General features: G+C 39.3%; 1 protein-coding gene across 2 annotated transcripts in view; it reads left to right on the top strand.

The window, feature by feature from the left end:
• The window catches only part of LOC133651213 (phosphoglucomutase-1-like), a 27,439-nt gene extending 20,629 nt beyond the window's left edge, over positions 1–6,810 (top strand). The window contains exons 9-12 of one of the 2 annotated variants that reach the window (XM_062049246.1): positions 1–143; positions 4,586–4,714; positions 5,557–5,562; positions 6,671–6,760. The exon at positions 1–143 is cut by the window's left edge and continues 41 nt beyond it. In XM_062049246.1, the coding sequence (XP_061905230.1) occupies positions 1–143; positions 4,586–4,714; positions 5,557–5,562; positions 6,671–6,760 (368 nt within the window). Of the gene's footprint in view, positions 144–4,585; positions 4,715–5,556; positions 5,563–6,670 lie in introns of both variants that reach the window. The other variant, XM_062049245.1, reaches the window with a different exon arrangement.
• The last annotated feature ends 9,152 nt before the right edge of the window (positions 6,811–15,962 follow it).

The following is a 15,962-nucleotide window of genomic DNA, read 5'->3' on the forward strand; positions in this document are numbered from 1 at the left end:
TGATGGAGGACTTGGAGCTCCTAATTGCAGACAAGTCCTTTGTCAAGCAGAGATTTGCAGTGGAAGATCAAATTTACCACGTGGAAAAAGCCGACAATTTTGAATACACAGACCCTGTCGACAGCATTATCACCCGGAACCAGGTACTGTTCAACCCTAATGGTATGGTGGTATGGTATGCTATGCTCTTTATTGTCATTGCACAAGTGCAACATTTCATTGTCACCACAAACCCGTTCAAGATTAGACAAACATTGTACAGGGTAACAGAACAGGAACGGTGATGGGTCGCCCGTAAAAGGTGGGGAAAAGGGTAGACACTGAAAAAAAAGTCCATCTCAGAGTGGGCTCCTCTGGGGGAGAGGGCACAGACGGGGAAAAAAACAACTCCGTATTTTTCGGAGTATAAGTCGCTCCGGAGTATAAGTCGTACAGGCCGAAAATGCATAATAAAGAAGGGCAAAACATATATAAGTCGCATTTTTGGGGGAAATGTATTTGATAAAAGCCAACACCAAGAATAGACATTTGAAAGGCAATTTAAAATGTCTAAAGAATAGTGAACAACAGGCTGAATAAGTGTACGTTATATGAGGCATAAATAAGCAACTGCTATGTTAACGTAACATATTATGGTAAGAGTCATTCAAATAACTATAACATATAGAACATGCTATACGTTTACCAAACAATCTGTCACTAGGGATGATGTTCGAAACCGGTTCTCCCGGTTGTTCGATAAGAAAAGAACCGTTCGATAAGAAAAGAACCGATTCCATGGACTCAAATCCCTTTTTGAGAACCGGTTCCCGTTATCGAGGCCACTATAGTAAAGAAAAAGAGTTGGTTCTTTATTCGAATCCCGTCCCACAAGAAATGCCCTGTGGGACATCACAGGAAATGACGTAGCTCAGTCATTAGACTGAGCTACGTCATTTCTTGTGATGTCACAAAAGCAGCAAAAATAATGGACCGGAAAAAAACGCCTCAAGGCATGGCTATTCACCTATAGTGATGACAGAGACAGGTTGTTTTTGTGTTACTGTATATATTTGTTTTTATGAAAAATCCCACTTAATATACTCTGGGTAACAACAGTCAATATTTATTTATTTTATTTTTTTAGGGGGGTAACAGTCATTATTTATTTATTTATTTTATTGTATTTTTTTCTTATAAAATAAAAGTGAGCTTTTGTTAAACCAAATATTGTGTTTTTTCCCATATACAACAACCTATCTGGATTCGATAAGAGAATCGACAAGGAATCGGTTCGATAAGAGGATTCGATAATAGGCTCGAACTCGATAATTTATTATCAAACATCATCCCTATCTGTCACTCCTAATCGCTAAATCCCATGAAATCTTATACGTCTAGTCTCTTACGTGAATGAGATCAATAATATTATTTGATATTTTATGCTAATGTGTTAATAATTTCACACAAGTCGCTCCTGACTATAAGTCGCAACCCCCCCCCCCACCACCACCCCCCCCCCCCCCCGGCCAAACTATGAAAAAAACTGCGACTTATAGTCCGAAAAATACGGTAGATAGTCGATAAGCACTATACACATGTTGACACAGAAACCACAAGACTTGCAAAACAAGACAGGAGGAGACAAAGAGGCAAGCAGGGCCCGGAGAGGGGAGGGAATGTGACCGCCTTTGCATAGAGCCAAGAAAGAAAAAAATAAAGATACAAATATATTTATATATATACTGTGTATATGTATATATATATATATATATATATATATATATATATATATATATATATATATATATATATATATATATATATATATATATATATATATACACTACCGTTCAAAAGTTTGGGGTCACATGTAAATGTCCTTATTTTTGAAGGAAAAGCACTGTACTTTTCAATGAAGATAACTTTAAACTAGTCTTAACTTGAAAGAAATACACTCTATACATTGCTAATGTGGTAAATGATTATTCTAGCTGCAAATGTCTGCTTTTTGGTGCAATATCTACATAGGTGTATAGAGGCCCATTTCCAGCAACTATCACTCCAGTGTTCTAATGGTACAATGTGTTTGCTCATTGGCTCAGAAGGCTAATTGATGATTAGAAAACCCTTGTGCAATCATGTTCACACATCTGAAAACACTTTAGCTCCTTACAGAAGCTACAAAACTGACCTTCCTTTAAGCAGATTGACTTTCTGGAGCATCACATTTGTGGGGTCAATTAAACGCTCAAAATGGCCAGAAAATGAAACTCCACAGTCTATTCTTGTTCTTAGAAATGAAGGCTATTCCACAAAATTGTTTGGGTGACCCCAAACTTTTGAACGGTAGTGTATATATATATATATATATATATATATATATATATATATATATATATATACAGTATGCAAGGGATATTCAAATACATTCCTTGGAGACCACATTTCAATAAAGCTAAGGAGCTGGGCTTCACCCATTAAACCTATTTTGTAAGAACCAACGTCCTCTACAATAAACATTAAATTTTTAAGGACCCTTTGCAAAAAAGCTTGTCAGATATCATCTCCATGACAGCACTGTAGTGTTTTTAAGAATCTGCTGCAAAAATGTGAGTCCCTCCCAGGTTTTTTGGGGCCACCAACTGAATAGCCCAAATGATTAAAAAAAGAGAGGACCTAAAATGGAACCTTGAGGAACACCACTAGTATTCCGTATTTTACGGACCATAGGGCGCATCGGATTATAAGGCGCACTGCCGATGAGCGAGTCTATTCAGGTCTATTTTCATACAAAAGGCGTGTTAAATGGGTCATATTATGATGAAAATGTTGCATATATCTGTGGTCCCCAACCACCGGGCCGCGGCCCGGTACCGGTCCGCAGACCGATTGGTATTTGCCATGTACGAGTCTGAGTCAGACTCGTACATGGCAGTGATTAGTATTAATAACAAAGTCGGCCATCAGATTTCTTACAGTGATGTCATAAATGACTTTGCCTCCAGAATAGCCAGGAAGCACAGGTTTTAAGGAGTGGGTGGAGTGGTGTGGGTGGTGAAGAACACAGGTTTTAAGGAGTGGGTGGAGTGGGTGGAGTGGTGTGGGTGGTGAAGAACACAGGTTTTAAGGAGTGGGTGGAGTGGTGTGGGTGGTGAAGAACACAGGTTTTAAGGAGTGGGTGGAGTGGGTGGAGTGGTGTGGGTGGTGAAGAACACAGGTTTTAAGGAGTGGGTGGAGTGGGTGGAGTGGTGTGGGTGGTGAAGAACACAGGTTTTAAGGAGTGGGTGGAGTGGGTGGAGTGGTGTGGGTGGTGAAGAACACAGGTTTTAAGGAGTGGGTGGAGTGGTGTGGGTGGTGAAGAACACAGGTTTTAAGGAGTGGGTGGAGTGGTGTGGGTGGTGAAGAACACAGGTTTTAAGGAGTGGGTGGAGTGGTGTGGGTGGTGAAGAACACAGGTTTTAAGGAGTGGGTGGAGTGGGTGGAGTGGTGTGGGTGGTGAAGAACACAGGTTTTAAGGAGTGGGTGGAGTGGTGTGGGTGGTGAAGAACACAGGTTTTAAGGAGTGGGTGGAGTGGTGTGGGTGGTGAAGAACAGAGGAACAAAACTGTGATGTGATGGTCAAATGTGTGAATTAAGGACCTTCATTTAAGGTAGTTTATTTTGATTTTTTCTCCAAAAATTTTTTGCACATGGTTATGTACATTTACATAGTTTTAATATGTAGTAACTTTATATTTGTTTATAAACTGTTATGTTACCTTGTTTCTGGTAACTCTGTTCATTAATATTATTTAAGTATTTGCTTGATATTTAATTTAATTATGTTGTTTTTTGTACAATTGAATTTGTTCCTTTTTATATATATTTAAGTGATTTTATTGTTTCACTTTATTGTTTTTCTTGCACTACGAATTATTTTTGCACATTGCTGTATCAGGTTTTTGTTACCTACAATAATAAAGTGAATCAGAATCAGCTTTATTGTCCAGTTATGTTTAACACACATGGAATTTAACTTCAGTAGACTGCGCTCTCTTTGTACAAAGTAAACATTAAATATGAACAATTAACTAAAAATATAAACTAGTAATTGAAGACTAATATGTACAAGACTGATGAGACAAGATGCCACTTTTACTGTAAATACAAAGCTTTATCACTTGGACTGTTCAACCCCAGGCCACTCTTGTAGCTGAATGTTTTTTTAAGTTTAGGAACCATATGTGGCACTCTGGACATCATTCGTTCATTCATTGGTATTATTTATGTTCTTAACTGGGCCACCCCCATATCTTTATAAATGACATGTCATTTGTAAAGACATGCCAGGCTGACAATAGGATCATGTAAACAACACTGCCAGAGCCGCAATGAGTTTATAGTAGGGGTGTGAATGATCAACAATCAATATTATTGGCAGAAATAGAGGGCCCCAAAATCTAATTTTGCTTAGGGCCCCATGGAGGCTTGGGCCGGCACTGCATTCAGATGTGGCCCCCGGGCCACCAGTTGAATCCATGTAGTGATCAACAGATATATCTACTACATCCTCTATTATACGGAGATTGTTTGTATTCCATTCAAGGACGCATTTCCTCTGCAGGGTCTTCGGATAATCTTTTCCGACGGTTCTCGGATCATCTACAGACTCAGCGGCACGTGCAGTGACGGGGCCACGGTTCACATCCATCTTGACAGCTACGAGAAAGAAGACGTTTTTCAAGACGCGCAGGTGAGAAAACACAGCATTGCTCCGAATAATAGAGTAACGGAATGAAGGCGCCTGCACCTGAAAGGTCTGATTATATCCAGTTAATGTAGGGATGCTTGAAAAAAAAAAATCAATTCACCACGTCTTTTTGTGATTCCTTGATCATTTTTATAATCGATTTTTAAAAAGACGACTTTTAGGTCCCCTTAGCATGCATACGTCATACGTCGGCAGCCTGGAAGAGCTTTGTAACCTGTAAACATTTTTATTTAGGGCTATCAAATGAGATCATTAGATTACTCAGTGGTCTAGTGGTCCGCCCTGAGATGGGTAGGTCGTGAGTTCAAGCCCCGGCCGAGTCATACCAAAGACTATAAAAATGGGAGCCATTACCTCCCTGCTTGGAACTCAGCATCAAGGGTTGGAATTGGGGGTTAAATCACCAAAAATGATTCCCGGGCGCGGCCACCGCTGCTGCTCACTGCTCCCCTCACCTCCCAGGGGGTGGAACAAGAGGATGGGTCAAATGCAGAGGACAAATTTCACCACGCCTAGTGTGTGTGTGACAATCATTGGTACTTGAACTTAACTTAATTAATCACGCTTTTGGATCTGGATTAATCATGATTAACCACAGGTTATAACCAGCCTGCGTAATATAAACCAACTTTAAAAAGACCCCCACATTTTTTACACCAGAGCAATTTTACTGTCAATGTCATCCGTAAACATTTTTTGGAATGTTGGTCTTGTCCGTACCTGAGGACGACTTGGTGGTGTGAATGGACCAAATATGACGCCGGTGAGGAATCGTTGAACAAAAAGCTTTATTTGATTCAGGGAGCCTCGAACTGGAACTGCAGCCTCAAGTAGAAGAGTACGGGGCCTGATTACTCTCCCGCTGTCTTATAAGGCAACTGCCCTTAAAAGCCTTTTACGCGAAGACGGTTACTCTCTGTTGTCCTAGCCTTGGGGTCGGCCAGTTTGGACAACACCCAGTTTGTTTGTACAAATACAGACAACACAAGATAGGATAGGATAGGTCTTTATTGTCATTGCAACAAGTACAACGAAACTATGTTTTCAGCACAAACCCGTTCAAGATTAGACAAACAAACAGTGTACAGGGTTACAAAACAGGAACGCTGATGGGTTGCCACGAGGCGCCCCGTATAAGGTGGAAAAAAGATGAGTAAAAAAATACAATCTAGACGGGGCTACAAAGGGGGCCTAGTCTGGAGTGGGAAAAAACCTCCATGCCATGCACACATAAACATGTTACATTTAATCACGACAACTCGCAACAGGGGGGGGAGTTGGGGCCCTGGAGGTCGACTGCTGCTATGAAGCGCTGCCAGCCGTCCATCGCCCCGAAGGGGAATCAAGCGGTGGTGAAGGCGTGGGGTGACCCCACACCCAGGTGGGGACAAAAGAAAAGTAGTGAGAATATCTCCATGTTAAGAAACTCGGCTTCGGCTTCGCCATGATGTAAACAAAGCAACCCCCCCCCCTCCCCGCTCCCCCGCCCCACACACACACATACACACACAGCTCTCCAATAAAACACACTCAGATCTTCTCAGTTTCTAGCCGATACTACATAAAAAATAACGTAAAATAACGCAGTAACGCATCGTGTAGTAACGGTAACTGAGTTACTGAATATAAAAACGCGTTAGATTACTATTTACCGCCGAAAGTAACGGCGTTACAGTAACGCGTTACCTTGTAACGCGTTAGTCCCAACACTGCCCCGAAAATCGGAATCGAGTTGGGACTTGTAAGATCCACATCCCTAGTTACCAGTAAGAAATGCAAACTTGATATCCTGTGTGCTCCATTCCACTACTTGACCATAAAAATAAATAGGATGCAAAGCAGCTCATATGAATGTAAAACACACTTTTTCAATGGCCATGTTTCGTTCTAATGACAATTCACAGCCAATTGATCGTCTCCTGTTTTTTCTTGGAACAGGTGGTGTTGGCACCATTGGCAACAATCGCAGTCAAGATGTCCCAGCTCCATCGCCGAATTGGTCGAAATGGTCCATCTGTTATCACATGACTCCGCCCGTCAGTTACGCCGCAAGATTGTAAAATTCAACAAAACTTTGCTCGATATAGAGTTCCTTTTCTTTTTGTTGTTCAGGAGTACAAGTCGAGTGTGCCGCCCCTGCTTTACGGCCCCCATCCGTCGAGTCGTCATTTGCATTCTGTATCATCTCACCGTGACGTCGCACATCATCGCGTGATCATCCATTATGCTTTATTCCGGGAAATTAAAAAGGCATCCGTGAGTGACAAAATGGAGCGGAATTAGTGGGCGCTGGAGGATAAAAAGCCAGCTTGATGGTGCGCATAAAAACACTTTTGTCTCATATTAGGGGAAAGATTGCAAACAATTACAAATTTGAATATGTGCACAAAACAATAACCTGCTTTTACTTCCATACTTTACTGCCAAAGTCGAGCGTCATTTGTGTGATAGGGGATTGTACCTGCATGCTTTCCGTGAGCAGCTTGCAAACGTTTGATCTTCAGCTCTGTGATCACTCATGCACTCTGAGGACGTTTCACCCTTTGCTTCTACGAACCTCAGCGAGAAACATGAAAGGTTGCGGTCAAAAACAGCCAGAGATGATAATTGCAATGTAACGTTCAGGACTCAGTGATTAGTGTTAACAGACCGTCTTTGCCGTTTGTGGCGTCTTTTTACATTCCATAAATCTAAAGCGTTACCAGATTGTTTTGACTCGGTCTAAATGATAAGAGCACTATAAGAAACTTACATGGAATTGGAATTGCGTGTGAATGCCTCATGAGCCGCTATTACGCGTGAGCGGAACTGAAATGCTTGAATGTCCAGTGTGAGTGGAGTGAAATCCCTGGTAATTCTGGGTAATCAGGGAATTTTCGAAACCGGGAAACATACTGGTACGAATGTCCAGGGTGAGTGGAGTGTGTGGATGTTGGACGAGAAATGTGGGATATGCAGTCGATTATATATTTCCTATTTGTTGTCAATTGGGAGAAAATTACCAGAAATTCTGGGAAAAACGTGATTTTTGGGAAAGTAAAAACGTGTTTTGTGTTCCATATATGTGAAGAACAGTGTGGGTTGATGGTTGAAAGGTCGGAATCGGGTAAAAAATAGCGCAAAATTTAGAGAATTTAAGTCATTGGATAAATATGTCCATTCATTTGAATAGGAATTTCCTAGGAATTTTGGGAAAAACGAGAAAATAAGTAATACAATAGTTGTCCTAGATGATATGAATGGTCCGTGTTGGAATTTTTCGAAACGATTGATAAATGTTGACGTAGTTTGAATTTAAATGGGAAATCCGGGAATTTGTACGCAAAGAAAAATATGAGCATTTGTCGTCACATTTAGAAAGAATGTTTTGAAGGGGGAATGGTCAAAAAACGGTTGAAAAACGTGGACTGTGAAAACTTTCCAGGAAGAGGTCAACATAGGGCTTTGGGAAACTGTGATTTCTGGGAATTCCTGGAATTTTTTCGAACTTGGAAAATGGTTTGTTTATCCATGGTGAGTGGAGTGTGTGGATGTTGGACCAGTTCAAATCGGACGAGAAATGTGGGATATGCAGTCGATCGTATATTTCCCATTCATTTCCAAGGGGGAGAAAATTACCAGAAATTCTGGGAAAACCGGGATTTTTACAAAATTACAAACTTTAAAAAAACAACTTCTTCCTCAGTGAAAGGCAGCGCCATCTTAGCTGAGGAATTGAATCATTTTGATGTCCGCTTTGACAAGGAAAACACAGACTCAGCACTGCCCCCCCTCTCCTCCGACGACACGGCCACAGTCCTCAGCCCGCACGAAGTAAGACTCACCTTGCGTAACATCAACCCAAGGAAAGCAGCTGGACCTGATGGCGTTCTGGGCCGTGCTCTTAAGCACTGCGCGGACGAGCTGACGGATGTATTTGTTTCCATTTTTAATCCGTCACTGTCTACATCCTGGGTCCCTGCCTGTTTTAAAACCGCTACAATAATTCCCATCCCCAAACAGGCCATCATCTCATGCCTAAACCACTACAGACCTGTAGCACTCACCTCCATACCTGCCAAATGCATGGAGAGACTGATATTGAAGCGGATTAAAAAGGCAATACCACCATCCCTTAACCCATATCAGTTCGCGTACCGGAAGAACCGATCAACCGAAGACACCATCGCTATTGTAATCCATAGACTCTTGGAACATCTTGAGCTTAAGGACACTTATGCAAGACTGCTCTTTGTCCATTTCAGCTCAGCATTTAACACAAGAAGGCCAAACAGACTCCGATCTAAGCTTCACAACCTTGGTCTGAACACCTTCCTCTGCAACTGGATTTTGGACTTTTTAACAAATCGCACACAGTATGTGAAAATAGGCGAGCGCATTTCTGCCACGCTCACCATCAACACCGGCGCTCCACAGGGTTGTGTGCTAAGCCCTGTGCTCTTCACCCTCTTCACACATGACTGTACAGCCTCTTCAACATCCAATCTAACTGTCAAATATGCCGACGACACCACAGTACTTGGGCTCATCAGCAACAATGATGAGACAGCATACAATGCAGAGGTCCAACAGCTGGTGTGCTAACAACAACTTGGTTCTTAACACTAACAAAACCAAAGAACTAATTGTAGACTTCCGCAGGAAAGGGCAGAGCAAACACCCTCCACTTTTAATTAATAACAATCTAGTAGAAAGGGTCAAGCATTTCAAATTCTTAGGGGTGAACATAAGAGAAGATCTATGCTGGGACATTAACACTGCTTCTACAGTCGGAAAGGCCCAACAACGTCTTTTTTTTTTTGAGGAAACTAAAATGCGCAAACATTCCGCAGAAGTCAATGGTTAACTTTTACAACTGTGCCATCAGCAGTGTCCTCACTTACGGCTTTTTAGTGTGGTTTGCTAGCCGCACTAAAGCCAACCAACAGGCCCTCCAGCGAGTGGTTAAAGCGGCGGGGGAAATGACAAGGACGATACTCCCAGAGATGAGTGCCATGTACACAACTCGCTGCCTGAAGCGAGTACACAACATCCTGAAGGACAGATACCAGCCAGCACATGGCCTCTTCAACCTGCTACCCTCTGGAAGGAGGTATAGATGGATTCGCGCCAGGACCAGCAGAATGTCTCACAGTCTGTATCCCCAGGCTGTGAGACTGCTAAATGAACAGCCTGCCCCGGACCATCTCATTACCTCACTCTTCACCACCTCAATAATTGTGCTCTGGACACTGCATTGCTGCAACATCAACGTAACACCCATCAGACATCTGACTGTTCCCACCCCCACACCCCCTCTATTCGCCATCTTCCTGACAATGCTAAACTGTGAACTATGGTCAACCTGCACTTCAATGCAGTTTCTATGCCGCTGGACAAAGCTCAAACTAAATCTCGTTGACATGTATGACTTAAGTGTTATTATGACAGTGACAATGAAGGAATTGATTGATTTGGGAAAGGAAAAACGTGTTTGTGTTCGATATATGTGAAGAACAGTGTGGCTTGATGGTTGAAAGGTCGGAATCGGGTCAAAAAAATAGCCCAAAATTTTGAGAATTTAGGTCGTTGGATGAGTACGTCCACTCATTTGAATAGGAATTTCCTTGGAATTTTTGGAAAAACGAGAATAAAAGTAATACAACAGTTGTCCTACATTATATGAATGGGTCGGTGTTGGAATTTTTCAAAACGGTTGAAAAATGTTGACATACCGTATTTCCTTGAATAGCCACCGGGGCGCTAATTAATTTAAAACCTCTTCTCACTCCTGCGTTTACCAAAAACATGCGGGATTGGCAAGCATGCGCTAATTATTTTAAAACCTCTTCTCACTCCGGCGCTTACCTTATCATGAAAATCACATTTAATAAAAAAAACGTTATTATGGTCTTACCTTTAGGTATAAATGAGTCCATGCGCAGCTCCTATAGAAGTCTTCCTTATCTTGTTTCAGTTTTAAAAGTCTCTCTGTCTCGATGGAGATCTTCCTTTAAGTATTACCTCCTGCTTCCATTGAAAGTCCAGTTTAGAAAACTGTTTTATTTTAGATATGTAACCCTCCATGGTAAAAGTGCAAGCAAACAATGGCTGCTCACTCTTGCTGCTTGTTGTCTTCTTCTGCAGCACCGGTCTGCTGCAGTACCAGCAGTTGCAAGAAGGATCACTAGCGCCCTCTACCACCAGGAGGCGGAAGTCATTTAATGACTCATATTTGACCCGGCGGAAGTGCCAAGCATGCGCTAATTATTTTGCAAAACGAGTTTGACCCGGCTGTAATTCTAGGCAGGCGAATACTATATTCCCGGCGGCAATTCAAGGAAATACGGTAGTAACAATTTGAATGTAAATGGGTATTTCGGAATTCCTGGAATTTCGGGAAAACCGGGAGTTTGTACGCAAAGAAAAATATGAGCTTTTGTTGTCACATTTAGGAAGAATGCTTTGAAGGGGGAATGGTCAAAAAACGGTTGAAAAATGTGGACAGTGAAAACTTTCCATGAAGAGGTCAACATAGGGCTTTGGGAAACTGGGAATTCCTAGAATTTTTTCCAACTTGGAAAATGGTTTGTTTGTCCAAGGTGAGTGGAGTGTGTGGATGTTGGACCGGTTCAAATTGGGCGAGAAATGTGCTGGCGCTTTTTCGAGGGTTATTTAGAGGGCGGAATAGAGGACCTCCGCTTGATTACATTTTAAGATGACTTTTATTTAGCAGTTACAAGGCATTCAATCAAAATACATCTTATACATAATGATTGTGAATAATAGGCAACATTTAAAAAAAAAAAAAAAAGTGCAGTCCCCCTTTAAATGCCGATGGTCACCTAAAAGGCGGCGCCGTTTTTTGTACAGTCAGCGATTACTGGTGTGCTTGCTGGAAAATGTTCTTGTATTACAATCTGACAATAAAATTGCTTTGGTGTCAAAATATTGGGCCTTTTTTTTTTTTTTTTTACCAGTAAATTAATTCAAATAATGCAAGCAATGAATAACCTGTGATTAGTCAGGATTAATCCAAATTCAAAATGTAGAGATGTCCGATAATATCGGCCGGTAAATGCTTTAAAATGTAATATCGGAAATTATCGGTATCGTTTTTTTTATTATCGGTATCGTTTTTTTTTGTTGTTGTTTTTTTTTGTTAAATCCACATAAAAAACACAAGATACACTTACAATTAGTGCACCAACTCAAAAAAAAAACCTCCCTCCCCCATTTACACTCATTCACACAAAAGGGTTGTTTCTTTCTGTTATTAATATTCTGCTTCCTACATTATATATCAATATATATCAATACAGTCTGCAAGGGATACAGTCCGTAAGCACACATGATTGTGCGTGCTGCTGCTCCACTAATAGTACTAACCTTTAACAGTTAATGTTACTCATTTTCATTAATTACTAGTTTCTATGTAACTGATTTTATATTGTTGTACTTTCTTTTTTATTCAAGAAAATGTTTTTAATTTATTTATCTTATTTTATTTTATTAATTAAAAAAAAAAAAGGACCTTATCTTCACCATACCTGGTTGTCCAAATTAGGCATAATAATGTGTTAATTCCACAACTGTATATATCAGTATCGGTATCGGTTGATATCGGTAATTAAAGAGTTGGACAATATCGGATATCAGCAAAAAGCCATTATCGGACATCCCTATCAAAGTGTGTTTAATTGGATTTTTAAAAAAAACAACAAAAAAAACAGACTATAGTGCAATGATTTATGTATTGTGGCCAAACAGATCCATTTTTGCTTCATCTGACCCCAGAACTTTCCTCCAGAAGGTCTCATCTTTGTCCATGTGATGTCAGATGAAACACAAATGGAGCTGTTTGGCCACAATACCCAGCAATATGTTTGGAGGAGAAAAGGTGAGGCCTTTAATCCCAGGAACACCATGCCTACTGTTAAGCATGGTGGTGGTAGTATTATGCTCTGGGCCTGTTTTGCTGCCAATGGAACTGGTGCTTTAGAGAGAGTAAATGGGACAATGGAAAAAGGAGGATTACCTCCAAATTCTTCAGGACAAGCTAAAATCATCAGCCCGGAGGTTGGGTCTTGGGCGCTTGGACAATGACCCCAAACACACGTCAAACGTGGTAAAGGAGTGGCTAAATCAGGCTTCAATGAAGGTTTTAGAACGACCTTTCCCAAAGTCCTGACTTAAACGTGTGGACAATGCTGAAGAAACAAGTCCATGTCAGAAAATCAACACATTTAACTGAACTGCACCAATTTTGTCAAGAGGAGTGGTCAACAATTCAAGCAGAAGCTTGTGGATGGCTACCAAAAGTGCCTTATTGCAGGTCAACTTGCCAAGGGACATATAAGCAAATATTAACATTGCTGTATGTATACTTTTGACCCAGCACATTTCCAGTAGACACATAATAAATTCATAAAAGAACCAAACTTCATGAATGTTTTTTTGTGACCAACAAGTATGTGCTCCAATCACTACATCACAAAAAAAATAAGACATTATGTTATTTACAACTTTTGACCACGACTGTATATATATATATATATATATATATATATATATATATATATATATATATATATATATATATATATATATATATATATATATATATATTAGGGGTGTGGGAAAAAATCGATTCGAATTTGAATCGCGATTCTCACGTTGTGCGATTCAGAATCGATTCTCATTTTTAAAAAAATCGATTTTTATTTTTTTATAAAAAAAAATGTTTAAATTTTTTTTTTTAAATTAATCAATCCAACAAAACAATGCACAGCAATACCATAACAATGCAATCCAATTCCAAAAGCAAACCCGACCCAGCAACACTCAGAAGTACAATAAACAGAGCAATTGAGAGGAGACACAAACACGACACAGAACAAACCAAAAGTAGTGAAACAAAAATGAATATTATCAACAACAGTATCAATCAATCAATCAATGTTTATTTATATAGCCCTAAATCACAAGTGTCTCAAAGGGCTGTACAAGCCACAACGACATCCTCGGTACAGAGCCACAGTATCAATATTAGTTACAATTTCAACATAGCAGTGATTAAAAATCCCTCATTGATATTATCATTAGACATTTAGTTTATGAGATGCGATGCAAGTGTAAGCCACTGTCACACTATTGTTCATTTTTTGTATTTTTTTTTTTTAATTAATGTTTGTAATGATAATATCAATGAGGGATTTTTAATCACTGCTATGTTGAAATTGTTACTAATATTGATGCTGTTGTTGATAACATTCATTTTTGTTTCACTACTTTTAGATTGTTCCGTGTCATGTTTGTGTGTCCTCAATTGCTCTGTTTATTGCTATTCTGAATGTTGCTGGGACGGGTTTTGTTTTGAAATTGTATTGCATTATTATGGTATTGTTGTGTATTGTTTTAATTTTAAAAAATTTTTTTTAAAAAAATGTTAAAAAAAAAAAGAAAAAGTTTTTGAATCGAGAATCGTGTTGAATTGAAAAAAAAAATTGATTCTGAATCGAATCGTGACCCCAAGAATCGATTTTGAATCGAATCGTGGGACACCCAAAGATTCCCAGCCCTAATATATATATATACTGTATATATATATATATATATATATATATATATATATATATATATATATATATATATATATATATATATATATATATATATATATATATGTATCAGTGGTGGATGCTGGTCTCTCAAGGAGGGGAAGCTCAATTTCGGCCCTACATCATAAAATGTGTTGGTTTATTTATACGTAAATTCTACCCTGCGTTCCTTTTTAAGAAAGTGATCCGTGACCCTGCCGTACCAAGAAGGTGTCTTTTCCAGGGATTTGACAAGTGTCCTCTCAATGGCCAGCAGACCTATGATAAATGGGTTATACTTGTATAGCGCTTTTCTACCTTCAAGGTACTCAAAGCTCTTTGACACTATCTCCACATTCACTCATTCACACACTGATGGTGGGAGCTGCCACGCAAGGCCCTAACCACCACCCATCAGGAGCAAGGGTGAAGTGTCATGCTCAAGGACACGACGGACGTGACGAGGTTGGTAGAAGGTGGGGATTGAACCAGGAACCCTCAGGTCGCTGGCACGGCCACTCTCCCAACGGCGCCACGCCGTCCCAAGCAGCTAGGCTGCTTAAACGGCCTCGGCCCATGGTGTTGCGGGTGTAAGACTTCCATCCATTTTCTACCGTTTGTCCCTTTCGGGGTGGTGGAGGGTGCTGCAGCCTATCTCAGCTGAAGGCGGCGTACACTTTTTTAATTTTTTTTATTCATTTATTTATTTATTTTTTTTTTTTTTTCAATATGTATCAATATATATACATATATATACATATATATATGCAGTAAGGCATGAACTTTTTTGGAGAGAAAAAAAAGCGCTTCATGAAGTGTGTTACATTATTTCACATTGTACTTATTTGTGTATATTTTTCTCATATTGTTTTAGTGATCTCAAGTTATTAATTCAATCTTGGAAGATGGTAAACATCTTAAATCATGTTCTTTACTGGAGGAAATTAAGTTGTTTTAAATATAAACCCAGTTTTCTTTTATTTATTTATATATATTTTTTATTTTAATCTCATTTGCATTATCTCTTATATTTACTTTTCTTTAGGCGTTTTTTTGTATGAAGATTGTATTTATTTTATATTGCTATGTAAATGGCTCAACCTGCTGTAAAATATTAAATGTATTGTATTGAAAGTGCCTTGTTTTAAATTGTCCAATTAAACGCTGCACTTAATGCAACATTTGTGTTTTTTTGTAGAATAATAACATGTTGTAAGGAAAGTGACTTTCAAAGTCCCTGATGTTGACTATAACTTAATGTTTCTATTTTTATTGAATTATTGTGTTTTTTTCTTGTCTTGTGTTTATATAAGTACTAGTATTATCAAATAGCACATCGTGTATTTTCCTTACTGTCTTGGATTTAAAAAAATATATTGTTTGGATTTATAAATGTTTGTATGTTTTATTTCTCAATAAAGGGGGAAAAAGAGAGTCACGTGATAAGAGTGAAGCGGAAGCAGAAAGTCAGTCCACAAGGAAGCGGTTGTTTCTATTTGTATTTAATTATTGTTTTTTTATTTTATTGTGTTTATATAAGTACTAGTATTATCAAATAGCACATCGTGTAATTTTCTTACTGTCTTGGATTTAAAAAATATATTGTTTGGAGAGAAAAAAAAAGAAAAAAACGAGTCACGTGACAAGAGAGA

This window comes from Entelurus aequoreus, linkage group LG05 (genome assembly GCF_033978785.1).
Source record: "Entelurus aequoreus isolate RoL-2023_Sb linkage group LG05, RoL_Eaeq_v1.1, whole genome shotgun sequence".
Taxonomy (NCBI): Eukaryota; Metazoa; Chordata; class Actinopteri; order Syngnathiformes; family Syngnathidae; genus Entelurus; species Entelurus aequoreus.